Source organism: Fulmarus glacialis, unplaced genomic scaffold (assembly GCF_000690835.1).
Source record: "Fulmarus glacialis isolate BGI_N327 unplaced genomic scaffold, ASM69083v1 scaffold43488, whole genome shotgun sequence".
NCBI classification, from domain to species: domain Eukaryota; kingdom Metazoa; phylum Chordata; class Aves; order Procellariiformes; family Procellariidae; genus Fulmarus; species Fulmarus glacialis.
In genome coordinates, this window is record NW_009229682.1 from 17,120 (window position 1) to 37,170 (window position 20,051).

At 41.5% G+C, this 20,051-nt stretch overlaps 1 protein-coding gene across 1 annotated transcript; it reads right to left on the bottom strand.

Moving 5' to 3' along the window:
• Nucleotides 1-762: 762 nt before the first annotated feature.
• RPN2 (ribophorin II) lies at nt 763-18,345 on the bottom strand (the record flags this gene model as incomplete). The annotated part of the gene is made up of 16 exons (XM_009583940.1): nt 763-802; nt 2,895-2,980; nt 4,803-4,932; nt 5,841-5,916; nt 7,081-7,176; nt 7,712-7,798; nt 8,324-8,518; nt 9,197-9,311; nt 10,186-10,277; nt 12,651-12,756; nt 13,177-13,295; nt 13,696-13,872; nt 15,920-16,054; nt 16,446-16,521; nt 17,379-17,554; nt 18,250-18,345. Coding segments are annotated over 15 exons (1,728 nt in total), but the record flags the coding sequence as incomplete, so codon positions are not given.
• Between the last annotated feature and the right edge of the window lie 1,706 nt (nt 18,346-20,051).

Genomic DNA, 20,051 nt, shown 5'->3' on the forward strand with positions numbered 1-20,051 from the left:
AGTGAAAAGGTTACTTCTAGAGGCTGGAAAGAAAGTCAACCCACTCAAGGGACCCACCAAACCTGCCAGGGTCAGACACAGCCAGGCACGCCAGCACCGCAGCTGGCTCCCCGCAAGGGCCAGGCCCCGAGGACTCCTCCTGCCTGAGCCTCGAGGGCCCACAGCAACTCAGCACAGCCCAGCCGGGTGCCATCCTGAAGCCGGAGAGAACAGCCATTAGCGGAGAAATGCAGATGACAGCGTCACACAAGGGACAAGCAGGAGTGGGAAGTCCCCCCCAATAAACATGTCCCTCTGGGAAAGGACATGAAAGAACAGGAAGCTTCACACAGCAATGACTCATACACAAAATTACCCACCAGAAAAAGCTCTTTTCATTCTCATGTGAGCCCCACTTCCCCTCACAGCCTCTGAGACAGCCAAAAAACAAAATTCAGGACCATTCTTTTCTCTTTATTCACAAATTGTTTAGGATGAGGAGAGGGCACCTGGGGAAAGGCAGAATTGTATTTTTTTTCCTCTTTTTCTAAAGGAAATTCAAACGTCCTGGGAGAAAAAGGGGGGAGGATCCAAGGAAGAAAGGATTTTCAGGATTCATATGAAAAGCACTCAAGTAGCATGAACACAATGACAAAAATCAGATTTTTAAAAAAGTATAACTGGCACCCTTCTGACTTAATATAAAAAAAAAATCTGCTTCTGCCTTCCGTCTTCTGGTCTTTCAGTTATTTATTCACTTCTGTTCTGAAGGCATTTGCTTTGTTTTTCCCCATTTCTTCCATTCTTCTGGTACTAGTGTGTCCTGGAAAGAAAAATCCAAAAAATTAACTCTTCCAGGCAACAAACCACTTCCTTGCACAGTAAGTGTCCCCAGATCTCTCATTCTCTCTCAAAGGAAGCTTGTCAGATAAGCTTCTCAAAGGAAACTTATTGGAGTGATAAAACCAGTACTGCAATGGAATGGAGGACTGAATTCCAAGGAGAATGGAAATGGTCAGACAAAATGGAAGTTAATTTCTGGTGCAAAAGGGATGAATGAGCGTTGTAAAATATAGAACTGAACAAAAAAGCAGGGCTAAACACAAAGCCTGCGGGTACCTTAACTGCTCTTCTACTTTAAACAGGGCCAATCTATCCACTTGGAATCAGTTGACCCACGTAAACACAAAGACAAGATCTTAATGTCCCCAGGATGAAGTAATCTAATGTGGGCACAGCAGACCCATCTTTTTGGGGTCCTTCTCCCTTCAAGATGCCAGACACAGGCATAGCTATGGATGCTGAGCACTTGACAGTCCAGCCCTAGAAGCTGGTAACAATACAGTCTTAACTGACATATCTGGGGCATCAGAAAATCCAGCAATAAGGAAAAATGCTTGTGACTGCACATGGCAGCAAAACCTAACTTATGGTTTATGGATAATAAGTTATTTGCAAGATCTTCCAGGATTACTCACAGCCCACAGGGAATTAAGGGGTTAAAGCACCAGGCTGAGAAACAGAAAGCATGAAAGCTGTGGAGAACACACTTATGAGGCATTTGTTAACAGGCCGAAAACCACTGGCCCAAAGCTATGGTAAAAAGAAGCGTCCAGGGACCAGAACAGCACCAGCAAACACAGCCAGGGTGCAGCCAGCATTCATCTACTAGAACAAGCGACAGCCATCTCCAGTTCCTCTCCAGTTACTTGTCATAGCTTGTTCTGTGCTCAAATACCTCAAAACACTCCAGGGAGAGAAGAGATAGTAACAGGGTGCTTTTCTATGGGACACAATGCTAAATTCTCCATAGGTAGTTTTCATGAAATGATCCTCCATACTATCTGATCTGCAGACAGGAGCTTATACCACACTGCACATTGTTTCTGCAACACAGCCACACACGCTGGTTTTGTTTTGCACCACAAAACTGAGCTCCGTTCAACGCACTGTGTGTGTGTGTGTGCCTGGAGCACCGACAATGAACATGAGAGAAAGCAGATGCTCGTGAGACGTACCAGTGCAGCATGTTGTGATTTCAGTCCCATCACAGGACTTGTCCCAGATGCTCTCTTCTGTCCCCAAAATAAAACAGTGCACTGACCGAGAAATGAAGCCACACGCACACATTCAGAATTGGGCAGCATGCAGACCGGCAGGCAGTCCTGCCTCCTACACCAGTGTGGATATAGCGGACTGGGACCTTACCTGCTCAGAATGAAAGGAAACGAAGGGCTTTGCACTGGGAGATGGTAATGGAGACCTACCAGATGATTGTGTTGAATGGAGGGGGCCGGCTGCTGCTGCTGCTGCTGACTGAGCCATCGTGACCAGTTCAGTCTAATAGGAGGGTGAACCCTGGATTGGGTCGTGTTCTCAGCTGAATGAGGTGGTGCTGACCTGGCTCTGCTGCACACAGAGCTCTCCCCACCCCAAGTGAGGATGTAATTCAGCAGTCAGAGTGCCTTGCAGCTGAATAATCAGAATACTGCAGATGGGGATAGGGAGTACCAGCAGCAGGATGGGAACAGCCCAGATATCAGTCATTTTCATCATGTTCTCCTCCAGCCAACATTACTAATAATTTATTTACAGGAACAATACTGCTTAAACTAGGTTTATTTCATCACCTGATAGCTGCTTGGTGCCCAAGACAGCATATTCACATGTGCACATATTACCATACAGAATTCAGATGATTAAGGAAATCACACAAAGGCAATTTAGTCTCAGAGGACTGCTAATATGCAAACCCAGCTGTAGCCAAGGACACTCAAGGACTGATTTAAAGCCCAATAAGTGACACTGGAAGGAAGCAGCTTCAGCTCAGTTATCTTTTTGTACAAGGTATGAGTGATGATACGAAATGAACAGGCAGCATGCCCAGGAAAAACAAATTCCAAAAAGGCCCTTACTTCTAGAAGAGCTGGTCACTAGCAAAACCCCCTTTTACCGCAGTGTTCTATACTTTGCCAACCTACTGCTCTGCTCTGCAGCGATCCTGCCAAAAGGAGAGAGGAAGAAAGATTCAGAGAAGATAGGAAGGCGGAAAGCAGCCCTGCTCCAGGAACCAGAGCCAGCGACAGAAAAGCAAAACCAGGCCTTCTGGTAACTTCTGTAAAAAGATGGCTTATACAGTCCCCCTTCCCACCCCCGTCAGCAATCTCCATAGTGGAACAGCAGCTTTGCCTCAAAGTGCAATCCAGTTAATTATCACTGCACTTCAACATCTGAGACAGGCTAGCAGCACGTTAACAAAAAGATGTCTTTTTGAACTTTAAAGTCATGTACAAAGGGTTTAACTTTAGCCTAAGGTGGAAGTTTTACTTTCAAATTTGCCATTGTAGTTGCAGCTTCATGTCATTTACAGTGAAAAAGCATAGACACCCCCTGCAGTGTTTTGAAGTAGGAACCAACCACCTGCATTTATGTGCTAACAGAAGCCCTGGTTGAGCGAAGACACTTAGAAGTAAGCTTCATTGTATTCTTTTTCCCCAAATCTGTATCCTAGGCAATCTGTAATTAATAATGATTTTATCATTACTCTTTAAATTAAAAAGGAAATATTATTAAGTGACATAACATAGCCCCCTTGGCAACAAAATCCCAGTAGGAACTGTTATGCTAACAAGAGAAAGTGTCACAGTGGAGAGGGCTGGACATCCAAGCGAGCAAGGCTGAGAAAGCTGGGAGGATGGTATGGAAAGGGTTGATTACAATAATCACCCTCCCTGCTACAGCCATGCACATAGATGTTTTAAAGACAACAAATCAATGCAAAACCCCTGAAAATTATATTCTTGTGCTTTTTTTACAGCTCTTGTCCTATTTTAATACTGTGTAATCAAAAAAGTGAGAACCCAGCAATATCTATGCCAATAGGTATGCAAGGATAAACAACTAGTGGCTCAAAAAGGGGAAAGTAAGAAAAGCACAGGTTTGATGGCAAAGCAGGTCAGTAAGATCATCTTCAAAGCCAAATTCTACATTAGTACAAAAGGGCTAACACTTAAGTCTCACATGGAAACCCCGTGTGGCAGAAGTGAAGGAGAGGGAATCGTCTGACCTCTAATTAATGCACTGTATGGGAAGCTTGGGTCAGCAAACTGCCTGCAGGCTGCCTAAGCCATGGCACATTCACGAGACACTCCATGGCAGAAGACAAGTGTGAAGAATCCGTCCAATGCCAGTACAAAAATGGATGTTGTATCCCTAACATTTACCAGAATTTTCCCTTTCTTTGCTTGTGTATGTTGCACTTTGCCTGTTGCTGCACACCTCCGATAAGTGTCTGCTTCCCTTTTCTCTATAATCCCCCTTTAGGTAGGGGAATACAACAGTAAGATACCCCTGCCATACCTTCCTCCTCTTAAAACTTATCTCACAAGCACAGCTACGGAAGAGTTGGGCCTCTTCTGCATTTATAGCAGCTTTCATTATCTAACAATATTCTAAGAGCTTGATATATCATGCAGTAAACCAAATTTGTCAGTAAATGCATCTCGCCAAATGTGGGTTTCCCCATGTCAAAGTGCACATACTTCCACCCTTTGCTTTCTCCGTGTGCCTGATCGCTTCAGCAAGTGGCCACGTGGACCATTCTCTCTGAAGGAGGAGTTAGCCTTGTCTCAGCGAGAGCAGCTCATTGCCCTAGCCACTGGGAAAGAAAGTGGGACCGAGCAGCCCATCCCCACACACAAGATCCAAGAATCAAAAGCAGCATTCATTACTGTATCCGTTACTGACACACGATAGCATCAATGTGATCTCCTCCCCACTAATTTTAAAAGCAGCTCCCACCAATGCATCCATCCCTGGCTTACCGTTTTACTGCTTTCTGAGCCAGCATCCTGTTGCCTGCCAGGAATGTGACACCACCCAAAATCGCCAAGTACTTCAGAGTCTGGAACATGTTGAGCTGAGTCCAGTAGACGTACATGAGTCCCAACATTGCTGTGAAAAAAAGACAGAGCCCATGGCTGAAATTCCATTTTAAAGACCAAGCATTCGTTATGCTCAGAACAATTGTTACGCTGTACTGCCAGGTCTAAGCATTTGGTTTCTATCTCATCTCTGAAGCTCTGAAATGGCAGATATAAAAACTATAGGTTATTGCCAGGGGAAGAAGGCACCTGGGTCTCCATACTGGAGAAAAATGTGACACTGATGGCTTGCAACCAACCCTCTTATGGCAGAATTATGGACATATTATAGACATTAAGGGCTATGAAAAGGAGGAGGATACTCTGGATTTCAATAGAGGATATTAGCCTTCGCACGTTTGTAGGAGCTTACAGCTTTATAAAGCTTCCAAGGAAACTGGCTTGGATTAAGCAACACAGTCATTTGGGAAACAGTAGATCCAATGTTCTCCCAACCTGCTATGTTTTTGAAATTCTGTCAAGACAGTAAATAACTGTGCAATCAAGGGCACAATAAAACTGATGAAAAAAATTGGTCCAGCCAAAGAACAAGAGCAGCTTTCACAGGAAAAGCTTTAAAGAAAAGATGTAGACAGTAGTCCTGCAGGTTTCAATCCCCACAGAAACTCACTGCTTACAAAGGATAAACATACAATAAAGAAAGAGTGACCTCTGGAAATAAGAAGTTCTATTAAGTACAGATAAATGGTGTGTGACAGGAGCCCAGATAATCACCGCTGTTATAAGCTGATGGCCAAACCAGGTTTATCACCATATTAACAATCATGAAAAGCAGGAAGGCACATGAAAACAAGAGAACAAATGTTATGCTATTATGTCATTATAGTTAATAGACTGCAAGCCCATTAACCACCAGGACTCTCATCTGTAACTCTCAGGTGAGAAGGTCAAACAAAGCAGAAAGCCTCTGACACTTACCAGCATGTCCCATGTGAAAAACAATGGTGCTGGGAGCAAAGCTGAAGTTGGAGATGTTGGCACCTATCTTTAGCCACTAAAAGGAAAAGAAACAAAACCTGAGTTACAACGGCCTTGTAAACACAAGGTTTTATTTTAAACTTCAGTATCTTTCAAGCCTGTTTGCTTTAAGTTCTTCAGTGAATACAGTGTATTCTCTACAGAAGTACTTTTTTCCTACTACAAGAGGACAGAGTATTAATTTTGCTAAAGACAGCACTGTGAGCTCCTTTAGTGAAAATTTCTCCTGCTGCTTCTCACTGACCAAAGGCAGTTCCGCAATTATTTTTCTTAAACTGATGAGAGAGTATTGCTCCAAATCTACATTTTCCAGAAAAATAAACATTGCTATTTCTATCCAGCTGAATTAATTTTAATTAAAAAGGCAAAAAAGGGTTCTAGTTTTGGACTCAGCAAAAGAACAGCTATAGATACAAGATGTGTGCTCATAAAAACAATTTCAGTTTTTAGAGTACAAAAGAGAAAGGCATGAAAGATGGAGAACAGGAGCAGTAGCAATGACATTTTTCGTTAAAGTGTCATCAATGTGTATATTGTGAACTCCAGAGACCAGTGGACACGACTATCTGCATGCCAACTTTCAGTGACACTAGCTAATGGGGAATTACTGCCAAGCAAGTAAGGGATCAGTTTCATCCTCCAAATAAGGAGTAATTTAACTTGCCTAGATCAGATTTTGTATTGTGTTAGGTTCAAAACACTGATCTGATAAGTGAGTAGCAGTAGATGTTTCAACTACAGACACACAAATACCAATTATGTCCATAAATGGGAATCAATCTGATAGTATTAAGTAACACAAATGTTGTGATGGATATATTAAGTGCGAGGCAGAATCACTGCTTTTTCTCCTGTGGAAGTCTAATGTTAGTTGTAACTTAATCTGCCCACTCTTATTCAACATCCGTAGCAGAAGCACACCAAAGAAACTCACCCCACCTACTTCTACTTGGCAGCAGTGTTTTTCTGTTTTGACTATAAACTCCAAAAAAAAAAGTTTAGGAAAGAGGCAATACCAGACCAACGCTCTGCACTGACATTTGCTAGCTACAACTGCAGCACTGCTGTGCTAGTCATGACTAACCAAGAGTTTTAATAAGTAGTTTAGCTGGCCAACTTCCTAAGCAACCTTGGACTGGATGGGAAAAATTTTTCTTCTTCTGTGGCCCAGTTCACTCACCAGAATAAGCAGCAAAAGCAGGGGGGAGAGAATCAATGCTGTGAAAGTGTTAGATACCACAGTGGGAGGCCTCTTCTCAGGTTCCCTGAAGAGGTGCTGCAAACAAACAAAACCAACTCGTAAGTAGTATTCCAACAGAGCAGCTTCTCGGCTCCCCAGAGGACCAGCTGCAGCCCTGGTGCTGTTCCCAGACGTTCCTTTGGATGGTACGCATTCCTCTGTCTCAGCACATCTGATCTCTTGCACAGTTAACTTTTCCTTGCACTCACAGAAACACTTGTTAGCTTGTCATCAGCTCAGATGGCTGGAATGAAGCAAGAGAAATCTTCAGAAGCAGAGAGTTTTCTGTGGTGCTTACCTAGTCAAATTTTCATGTTTTGAATCTTCTCAGTGACACCAGTTGCTCTCTCACAGGTAGGACATACAGCTTATTTATTCATACTCCAGAGGACTGCAACAAATTTCTTTCCATTAAGCAGTAACTCTGATCTTCCTTTAATTACATTACTTACACAGTATTAATTTTTTTTAATGAGAGATGACTTTTCAAAAATAAATTACGATGAGAACAAATAATACTAGTAGGACTAGCCCCCCCATCTTCGCACATAATTTTTGTTTTTGACTCTACCTGGATTTCAGGTTTGGGAACAAAGAGGTTCTTGGACTGGACTGTGGATGGCGCATCCTCTTCTGGGAATTTGATCACAACATCAGCCTGAAATGAAATCGTGCAGCTTCATGAACTTTGATCTTAATGTATTAAATGTTTTATAAAACCTATTCAATTACTGTGGCCTATTTCCTTATTTTTCAATCTACGATTGACAGGATTTTTAAAGGAAACAGAAAAAGCCACCAGATTTTTTAAGAAGCAATTTATGCTTAACAGGGGCGCTAATGCATTTACCCATCACTAAGAATTGGACTTATTTCCAGCATAGCAAGCACAGAAAGGCTGAACCTTGAAGTGCTTGCTGCGAAATTACAATCAAACCCATAAACCTTCTGAAGTTTCTGTTCCACCACATGATGAAATGAATGTTCACTTCTGTCTTGCTTTGATGCTTACTTAAAAACTTAAAATGAACAGCAAACCTCAGAGCCCATAAATGGCCAAAAGGATTCTGGTTCACTACAAAGAACAAAACATTTGAGCTTTTTTCTTCCAAGCCTGTACCATGCCTTCCTGTTAGACTGCTAGTAATCTCAAAACCACATCACCACACTTCCAGCTACATACCACGTTCCACAGGATCGGATTTTCCAGAGTGGCATCTCCAATTATCAAATAAAGAGTGTAGGTACCAGAGGCAGAGTCAAATTCAGTCTTTCTTTCAGAGGTATCCAGTTCAAACTTGTATACGTTCTTGCTATCTGGTTCTGCAACAAACACTACCTCCTGGCCAGTCTTTTGGTTGTGAAGTCGGACAAAAGTCTGAAAGGAAAGATTGTAACATTTCTGGAATATCTCATAGTGCATTTACAAATGCCAGCAAAGCAAGAGATTTACACCCAAAATCGAAAAGCACAACATTAACAAAAGTTGGAGTATAAACTGGGAGCCCTGGTGTCTAGATCCCTGCAAATCAGCAAAGTTCTATGTCTCTTCGAGTAACTACACTAACACAGGACCAAGAATGTCCAGTGGCCCACTTGAGGTACAGGGCAATATTTTGAATGTTACTTGACAGGGTATATGCAACAGGGATATATGCATATATGGTTTTTGTTGGGTTTTTTCTCCCTTTTTTTTTTTCTATTTTATACAGAAAAAAAATTAAAGAAAGTCTACATTCAAGGACTTTTTAAACAAACAATCTACAATAAAAAAATCAGAAGCGTGCTTTTAGAGTGCAGGCTACCTGCACTCATTTTTTTGAGTTAAATAAGACACAGTACCAGAGCCAGAAGAGGCTTCATTTAAGGTACAGCCGTAACAAACAAATGAACTGAATCCACTTCCCATCTACCAAGATCAGTGATCTTTCACAGTCCATGTCAGAAACATAAGGCTTCTCAAAACGTATCAAATCTTTTCAAGAGCAACTGTCACCTCAGATGTTTCAAGATGGAACATCTCAGTGACACACCAATGACAAAAATTTGTCCTAACCTGGTGAGGGATGAGTTCAGCTCCACTGTTCACGTCTATCAGCTGGAAGGATAAAGCAAAATTCTGATGGCTGTCAGCAGTGAATGAGCCCTTGGCTTTGGCTGGGTAAGCTACCCTAGGAGGAAAAAAAACATACAGAATTGAGGTGATCTTCCACAAGAAGGCCTGGTGTTCAATGAAACCTGGGCATGCAAGCCTGTCTAGCAGTACTGCAGCCTACTCAGCACAGATGAGCTATTTTATCAAAAAGTCAGGTGAACTAACATGTCTTTCTCTTCCACCATAAATTTAATGAAAAGAAATGAATGGAATTCTTTAGTAGGATTTTTGTGAGCTACATACCTTGCCCATTTTCAAGTAAAACAGTTGTTTGTTGTAAGGTTCAAAGGAACACCAGAAGAAGGTTTTGCTAATACTACACCCCACATTCCATTTAGCAAGACTATGCTGCAACCAAAGGTGTGATGGCAGCAGAACAGGAAAAACAGACACTCAAACTTCAGCACAGGAAGGCTATATCAACACACACAGAGGGGCCTCAGTGAGGCTGTGCAACCTAAATTCCATACATTACATTCTAACTGATGTCAGTTAAAAAAACGATTACATTAAGTTCAAGTGCACCTAGCAATGGTACAGCCACACCCCCCAAATACAGTGTACATCTCTGCCGAAGCCCAATAATACCAGAAAGTTTAACACAATTATTTTAACTTGCTTTCACTATGGAGAGGTGCCAACAAAGGAACAGAAGACTCAGGTTGCCTGGCTTCTGTTAGTACTTATTTCAGTATTAAGGAAAACCACCTATAAAAATAATCAGTATTCTCCCAATGAACTCACAGGTTTAAGAGAAGCAGCATGGGTATGTCTGCAGTCATTCCAATACAAGATTCCTCTGGTTTACCTGAAGTAGGTAAAGCTCAGAAGACCTCCAGTCTAGAGTCCGAGTTGCCCCTTAGAGGATCACACACACTGAGTCGTTTTACCTGGTTGTTTTTGGCGCGATGCTCTGATCTTTATCCACAGTAGAAAGATCTACATTAGTAATCCCAACTTCCGTGGAAACTTTTACTTTCAGCTGTAACAAAACACAATAGAAAATTACTCAGAGCACTCTATGTATACTAATTATGGTCAAGAAGCTTTAGCTCTTCTGTCCCCTTCCCCAGAGAGGGTCTTACACTAAGCCAAAGACAGAACGTAACCTGAAGAGAAGGATCTACAGCAATTTACCTTCTGGCAAAGCTGCTGCACCAGTCACTAACCCTAACCCATCCCCTTCCTCCCTGCACAAGCAGCCAGCTCTGAAGACACCAGCTTCTCAGTCATGCTGGAGTTAGCTGCCCTTTGGAGAACTGTTTTTAATGAAACAGTCCAACTATCCAGATCCAACTAGTCTTCCTTTTGACCTAGCAGAAACTAGCTATTAAAGATTACATCACACATGATACAACTTAAAACTGCATGTGCATATGTACTTCTGCTTACTGGATAGCAATTTGAGATGAGAGGGGTCTCCGGACAGCAACCAGTTATGCCTTTGTTGGCTCCTAAAGCCTAACAGGTTTCTGCTGATTTTATTACCAGCAGGCAAAAGCCAAAGCATTCCTAAAAAAAAGCTTTTCTTCGGAGTCACAGCATTTATCACTTAGTGCAGGGCAGCCAATAAGGCCCTACCATTTATCATGCTCCTTTGTACTAAGTGCAGTATAAACCCCAAGCAGAGAAATGACTTCCTGCCCTCTCCCCAGTCCCAAACCACAGACCATCTAGGCAGTGAACCTTGGTGGGTTTGACTGATTTCAATCCTTCTCTCAAACATAAGCAGTTACTGTAGTCTGTAGTTTTTAATTAGCACATTTGTTCTCACAGCTTACAAATGCTGCCCTGGAGAATTAAAGTTTCACTGCTGAGATATTTTTCATCATATACTACAATTTGTTATTATAGGTTTGCTCATGTGAACCAGCCCCACACCCTCACCCTGAAAAATAATTCACAGAGAACCTGTGAGAAAAATATGTAAAAACATAAATAAAAATATTCAGGTCAGACTTCAAACACAACAATTTCGGCAGTTCCTTCAAAAAAAAAATGTAATTTAAGACAGAGGTTACCCCTGAAAATGGATCCATTAACATGTAGACTATTCATGCTAACTTTAGTAAAGCCTTAGTTTGTTCCAAGACAGGAGCAAAGAAAGATGGACTAATGAAATATTCAATTGAAAAAAGTTATGTGAAGGCAACTCAGAGCTGCTGCACACAGCCCCTCCAACTGAACAGTACACAAACATCTCTCAAATATTTTAATGCCAGGAAATGTAGTCTCTGCCTGGAGTAATAACCCACTGGTTTAGCTCATTACTGTCAAAACGATGGTGCATTAAGGACAATTAATGCTAATAACAGTAAGGAAAAAAAGCAGTTCCCCCAGCAGTCCTCCCCCATAACAATGTGTCTTATTAGAAGCGGTTCACACAAAGCTGCCCCAGCGCTAATGCATTCCTAGCAGTACCTCTATGTGCCAGCAGCGAGCTTAAGCAGGACCAATCAATCCCCTTTTGACACTCGTAAGTGCCATTACTACTACAATGACAACATCAATTTGATACACAGAGTAAAGGTCAGCAGTTGTAAATAAGTTTCTTCCTCCACTCCAAGCTGACTAGTTGGAAGACTTTAAAAGCTAATCTTTTCCTTAAATAGGCGATTGAGGGCAAAAACTAACCCTGGGAATAGACATCACTGGAGAAGAGCATTCTCCAGTGACGGGGCGACTATATGAATACTTACAGAGGTCACATTCTTCTCACTGTAACAAATTTGAGGAAAGTAAAACTGAGTGTTTTAACTCTTCTTCAGAAAGGTGTGGTATAACAGCTTTTGCCACCAAAAAGGCGGTATTATACATGAAATGAAGACTTCATTTGCATTTGCTTTGGTCACTGTTTCTCCACTACAAAAGCATCACCATACACACAGTTAGGAGATGCCAAAAGAACCCCTTGACTCTTTTCCAGGGCTCTGGAGCTTATATAAACAGACAACAACAAATGCTCAGCTTCCATACATCAGGCAATCACCAGACAACTGCTAGCCAAGCCTTGAGATTTACAGACTCAAATCTTGAATGCTCTGAAGAACATTTTTAGTAATTGTTTTTGCATAGCTACTTTGGGTTGCTATATAAACACTTCCACTGTTAGCCTTTATTCATATGCTGTAAGATCAGCATCTAAGTGACAAGTCAGTTTTGAAATTTACACAAATCTCTCTTGATCATATATTAATCTGGTTACTGGTCATAATCCTGAATCAAAATTCAACGCATTACAGAACAACATGTGATAAAAATGCCATACAACTGGCAACATCCTTAACGGGTATAAATAAAAAGCTGTTTGAGTGAATAGGCACAGAATTAAAATGCCGTCAGAAAGCATACCCACCTCAACTTTGTTAGCAATAAACCGCTTATCTCCATCAACACTGATAGAGAAATCATAATATCCACTTGCAGGTTTCACATTCATGAAGTTCAGCTCAAAGACTTCTCTATAAAAGAAAAAAGCAAGGTGTTAAGTATCCTCTAGGACATTAACAGCAACCTGCGAATAGGTAACATCTTGCTACCAAGCAGCCTCAAAATATGCTAGATTAAGCAGGCAAACAGACAAATGCAGCACAAAACTAACATAGCTAAGTGCAGCGGGAAAAGAATTCTTCAAAGTGCCCCGAAGTCAGAACAACATTGCAATTCCCTACTCCCAATCAAAAGACAAAGCAACAGAAATTCACCATCATTACCAAATGCGCTCAGTCACCCGTTACCAACCAAACGCAACTACAGCATTTTGAGTTTTCCATCATACAAACATTTCTCTGGTGGAAGAACACATAAGGAAAATAACTCCAACGCTGTTTAAATAACACCTGTTTGCCTTACAAACTGTAAAAATAAGATTATATTCTTACCCTGACAGAGCAAATGCTATCTGCTGAAGGACAGTGGCTTTGCTAGATGCAGACTTGGCGTAGTCAAGCTTTACAGAAGCTTGAGTCAGTGGCTGGGACATAACATCGGTCACTTGTAGCTACAAGAGAAAAACAAGAATTTCTGTGAAACCCGTTGTCCCACAAGGAATGCAGGAACACAGATGACTCACTATCCCTCTGCATTATACACCCAGAATTCTCCCCTGCCCAGCATCCCAGATTCACCTAGTTCTTTTTAACATAACCAGGAAAGCTAAAGTTTGTAATCAGCAGAGCTGACTTCCACACAGTACCTTCTGGAACTAGCGTCTGGTGAGCCCTGGGTAAGCAGAGGTTCCTAAGAATCCCTTCATAAAAGCACTAAAACCCCAGATCTACTGCAACCTGAGTCCTGGAGCTAAAAATGAAAGACATCACCTTGCACATTCAGTCAGCCCAGACCTATAGCACTAAAGACTGAGCCAAGAGATGAGTTAAGATTTGGGGCTAAGGACAAACCCTGAGTACGGGCTGATGGTGAGACACAGCTGCAGGTCCATCAGGGACAATAATGACAGGCAAGTGGTAGCGGTTCCGAGATAAAGAACCTGCGGCACAAGCAACGCTGAAGGCCTCTGAAAGTGTCTCAAAGTTTTTCTTGCTAAAAATTGCATTCATCAACTGGATAACTTGATCCTGAAAAGAAGAAAAGCAAATCACATATAAGCAATAAGCACCAGCAGCTTACCACAACATTGCAAACTGGCTCAGTATAATGTTATTAATAAAAACATCATTCATAAAGACTGTTTAATTTCCCATTTGCTTTAAAAATAACTCAAGTTATAAGGTAACCCAAAATTAGCTACCTTTCGAACGTCACATTAGCATTCTTATTCTTGGCTGGGAAGTTCCAGCCACAATCGCTGTAATTGTGCTGAAAACTTGCAAAACCAGAATTTGGATCTACCTCTTCAAACTATGTGTTTCAGAATGGAAGATGCTGTCAGCTCAACTACCCAGACTGCATGCAGCTGCAAAAAGACGATTTGGCTCCAGGCGCTCTACAATACAGTGGAGAAGGACTAGGCTAGATGTCCTGGCTACCTGCCAAGCTGGGAAGGCCACAGAAAGGTGATGCAAAGCATCCTAATGGCTCTGGAAGGAGCCAGTCTAGGCCCATGCAGGCTTATCCCCTTAGGCTCAGTGTCCTCAAGCTAAGAGGATTAGCTTTAAAGCAGTACCACCAGGAGCACAGAGCCAGCTCTGGCTCTGGGATGTGCCAAAGCTAATTTGTTCTCTCCAAAGTAGGAGTGGGATGGAGTCCCCCAGCTGGTTTTCCAGTCTGACTTTGTAGGGTTAGTGCATCTGCGCCACATTATGCCATATTATTCAGATTCTTCCATTACTCCCTGCTAGTCTGGAAAACACAGGGTTTGGTTACCTGTACTTTGATCAAGGCAAAGGATTGTGGGCTAAATTCTAATCAGAAATGAGAAGAATCAAAGACAATCCCAAATAAAGCAATTGGCATACAATTTAGTAATCTACAGACAAAGAACACTTTTAAATGAAATTCACTGCATCTCAAATTTTTACCCTCCTACTTGTATTAATGAGCACCAACGCACATGACATAACCAGAGAAAGCATCCAGACAGATGCTACAAAAAACTCCCGCACAGTGCAAATCCTGCAGTGTTTTTCATTTATATGGAGGTCACGACATAGCTCCAGACCTTAATCAGCAACTGACACTCATTTAAATTGTGGGGAAAAAAAAGGGGAGCTATTTTTTCAAATACTACATGTTAATTTTTAAAGAGTTTTGTGGCATTCTGGAGGCACTCTCACCATTCACAAGAGATAAAGCTTTAAGCCCCAACAATAGCACTTCCGACAGCACAATTCTGAAACAACACTAAACAATTTTCCTTAATTGGTCTTTTTTTTAAACATCATTTGGACACTGACAGTTTGAATTGTGTGTAGCAGAATCACCACCTCAAAAATGACATCAAAATTACTTTGCATTAGTCTGTTTGGCAGCAGCATGGAAGAGAGCCAGGAATGAACTCAGATGTCTTACACTGGCTTCTGTCTCAACCCTGCCACTTTGGCTTGTGCTTTAGGGAGCTGCCACTCTCAATCAAAAGTACATCTAATTCAGTTAACTTGTTGTGGAAAAAAAAAAAACAAGTGGATATCTTGCAGTAATGATTTCTAGCTTAACCAAGCTCTAAAAGGAATTTCCAGTCTTTCATTTTAGGCAACAAGTTTTTGCATCTGGATTCCTGTAGGCGTACAATACTAATGTTGTCTCCCTTTTGGGCACCCCAAACTAGGGTGCCTGTGTTTCCTCACAGGTAAATAACATTTGCAAAACACTTTGAAATGCTGGAAAGTGCTAGACAAGTACCAAATACCAGAACAAACTCTGAAACAAGAGGGTTTTTTTCAACAGCTTGTCTCAATAAACAAAGAAAAACTAGGCCTCACTTGCAATTTCCTTCTGTACATTTGAAAAAGAAGAAAAAACAAACTAAATTCAGCCTGTGATCTTGAAGGTGGAATTTCCTCCTAGATTCTGTAACTTCGCATTCCCTCTGAGGTGTCCCTTTTCACGGAGTGTGCTCATTATTTTTTCCAGTAGAAATTTTTCCCAGTTATACCGGCCTCTTGCGCTGCACAACAGGGACCAGGCAGATCCTAGCGTGCAAGGGAGGAAAAAGCAGATACAGACCTCCTTCATTGCTGGCTCCGTACCCACATGGTCCGACAGCTTATAGGCAGCAGCAACAAACAGTGCAGTAGTCTCAATTCCTTCTTCAAACTGCAGATAAACTCCACCCAAGTCATCCAGGCGAGCAACAAGATCCTGACAGAAAGAGTTATTGAAATTTAAATTGCATTTTAGTAGATCCACGGAAGTTAACTCCACTGTTAGGCCTGTAATCAAGAGTATCTGTATGGGATCACTGAGGTATTTTGCAACAGTAATTTAGAAACAGGAAGAAAAAGAAACCTTCAGCCTTCAGTGGATTTAATTATATTTAAAAGTCATGACTTTCTGTATCTCAGTCCACTGCAAAATAGTTAAAAATCCAGAAGAAATATCTGCTGGCAAGGAAGAGCCAACCCAACCCACATCAAGCAGGCAAGGAATTAGTCAGGTTGGTTTTTCATTTTGTATTCACATTAATACATCTTTTAGTACTACAGAGGTCTAACAAATTCCCGAATAATTAGAGAGCATAGTTTGTTCCTACCTCTATCTCCTCAACAATGCCACTTAGATCTGCCTGCTGGGACAAGTAAGATGCCGTCTCCAAAGCCTGGATGGTTCTTAAACAACAAACAAACAAAACCAAACAATTGTATGATTTTCCTTCCTTAAAAGCCAAGCATCACTCAAATCAAAGCAATTACAGTTTCTATTCTGAATGAAGTGTAAAACAACTGTTACTGCATTCAGTTGACTCAAGACAATGAATCTGAAGTGATTTAGTGGAAACTTAGAATTGATTAGGGAATGCCACTTTAGCTGCATCAGCGCTGCAATAAACTCAGATTCAAAGGCAGAGAAGAAACCAAACTTGATCCCTGCATAGCAGAGATCCCCAGACTTGCTACTGAGGCTTCCAGGAATCCATTTTTTTGGTCAACAAAGCAAGTTTTAAAGTCTCCCTTTCTTCCCTAGCTTTTAAGGAAATCTCTATTCCCTCCTTTCACCGCAAAACTACTTAATTCTTTGGTGATAAATGCCAAGATCCCTGCTGCTCACTGGCACGTTTTTTCCACCTCACAGTACAGGCATCCCAACCTACACACAACAGGGCTGAGGAAGAGCATCAAGTCCATTGCAACCATAAATGACACAGAACCATGGCTGGGTATTAAGTAAAAAATTTGTTGTGAATCTTTTTAAAAGAGAAGGCTTCTTTGGGATGACCATTATTCTTGAACTAAACTGCATACATAGGCTTATTTGCAAAATCACACAGAAAATAGCTCAAAAACATATTTTTCATTCCCCCAGAGGGACAATAATGAACTGGACAAATACATGAAATGAAAACACAGCACGTACTCTACTACACCTATATTACAAAAATTAACTGTTAAAATACCCTTTACTCCAAAATCCAACGGCTTAGAAGATAAATATGCAACAGTGAATCATTTCCATCTGAAAGACTTACGCCAGAACATTTTCTTCTTTGCTAAGACGAGCAGTAAGAGCACTAAGTGCTTCCTGAGATGCTAAAGGAAGGCCAAAGCCACTCAGGGCCCCAACGGCGTGGAAGATCTGGGTGATTGAGGAATCCTCACTGACAGCTGCAAGCAGCAGCTCCCTGGTCTCATTTGAAACGGTAACCTGAGGAAGAACACAGGGAATACGCTGATTCACACTTGAAAAAACAAGGCCTTCTAGCCACTACTGATTTCTTCCTGGAGCAACACACTTGACTGGTGAACTACTATAAGCTTTTGGAAAAAAAAGCCCTTTACCATTCATTACCTTTTAGTTTAATTAAATCCCTACATTTTGCTCTCAACTATCAATTAGTCAGGATAATCCATGATTCAGATTTATCCCGGTAACCTGCTACTGCTTTTCATCTGGCACCACATCATTGTGCAGCAGCTGGTGGTACTGATGAAAAATGGGGCTTGGATAACCCACCCACAATTCAGCAAGGGTGGGCATTTGTATCATTGCAGTGTTTCAACACAAGTTTCACATCCAAGCAGTTTATCATCCGCCCAAAGAGTTTTTAATTCACAGCTGCTGTGAATCATATTAAAATGTGCTGGCTCCCTTTTTCTTAGCCACCAATGTTTAATCAAGAAACATCCTCTCAGAATTACTATGGACCAAATACTTGCTTTATATCTTTACACTTTGTCTTGTATAGAGTACTCCCAGACACTTCATAAGTTATTTACCGAAGACACAATACTAAAAGAAAGTAAAAGTAGAAGGTATACATAAAATAAAACCAATAAAAAGATCAAGGTAAATATTTCCTTGGTAACATCTGTTTTCAGAGCTCAGGGTTCCAAACTCACCTCACAGCCAGACAGGACCCGGACGGACTGTGCAGCGTAGAAGAGGGAATCAACACTGCTGGAGTCCACGTGAGATTTGATGAAATTGCATGCAGCCTGTGAAGAAACAGAAGTTGACCTATGGCGACGGTCCTGACCTAAGCCACTGAGAGGAGATTTAAATGACACTCTTAAGACAATTTCATGTACACTGCTGTGCATTTTTATACTGAAAAAAGGCAAATGAAATCCCTAGTGATATTTGCGATGCAGCAGAGCCTAGAACCCCCCAGATCCTACTCTACTAAGTGCTGCACAGAAACAAAGGTGGTTCCTGCTAAAAGAGATAAGTGATTTTCGCATAAACTCAACTGCAACCAGAATTCAAATTTAAATTGAGTATAATTATAAAACCTATCAAAATAAAAGTCCCATGTGTATATTTAGTAGGGAAAATCTCCCAGGATAGAGAACAGATGAGCAGAAATTTTGTGGGCGAGCTTCCTTCCCAGCTGTATATCACACACAGTCATTAACGGATGCAGAATATAGAATTTCAAAGCATACAGAAAGAAAAGCCGGGTAACCAGCTACAGTATGAAGGCAAGCAATGAGACTGCTCATTAATCTGTAGCCAGTTTATTATTAACTGACAACTAATAGATGGATCATTAAGATTCCATTTTAACCAGAAAATAATCAAGAATTTAACTGCTCATACTCAAAGACCAGTGATTTGTGTATATGGAGACTAGGCCTTTACAAGTAGGACAGGATTTTAATGCTAGTTACCTAGGAATACTGATATATGTTCAAATGTTATACCTAGCTATTATTTTTACTACCTCTACCTTCTAAATACTCTCACCCCGTGAAGAGGTACGCTGTCCAGAAAAAAGTCTCATCACAAACCTCAAGGAACAAATAAATAATTTCTGTTTACCTACAGAAGCAAAGACTGTAGTATCATTGCCAAAATTAGAAACTATTGAAAAAACCAGCCACACCGACATAAACGAAAGCAGCAATTCCCAGACTAGCCCGCAGATGACCACTGCAAGGTGTGCAGCATGGTGAACCACATCATCTTCAGCAGCCTCACAGTTAAGAGTTTGTGGTGCAAATGCACAACAGTCAAGGAGAAACTAAGTCCAAACGGTTTAGAACCACTGAACTAGCTGAATTTATGAGGAAAAAACAAACTTATATTTACAGCTGAGATGCATAGGTAAGCACGCACCTGCATGTAAGCAGGTTGTTATAATGACAACCTGCAACATTTAAACTAGAAATGCTTAAAGACATGAAAGGGCAGTAATGCTGACACCACAGGCCTTTGTTTCTAGTCTGCACACAAGGGAACATATTTTATATATAAAAATAGCAAGATCAAGTGACCTGGCTGAATTCGGCGTTGGAACCAAAACGAAATAAGGAGAGCTCTATTTAACAGGACAGCGAAGCAAACATGCCCCAGGCAGAAGTCTTTTTCACAGAACAGTGAAGCGACTTGATAGCTACAGCAATATCACAACAGGCTGCGGAGGAGCGAGCCCTGGAACCACCATTTAGAAACAGTAAGTGTAAGGGAGCCCGCGGCATGTTACTGCCCAAAAATGCAATTTATTCAAATAGCACACCTGAAAGACTGTCAGGAACTAGCAATGATGTGCAGCGATGGTTCTAAGAACACAACGCACGTATGCTTTGCGTTTTCCTGACAGTACTGTGAAAGCAGAGCACGACAGAGAAACTCATTACGCCTCATCCCTTGGTGCTGTGCCGCGCTCCAGGCCCTCAGCACAGCAAAGCGCCCGGGCGCG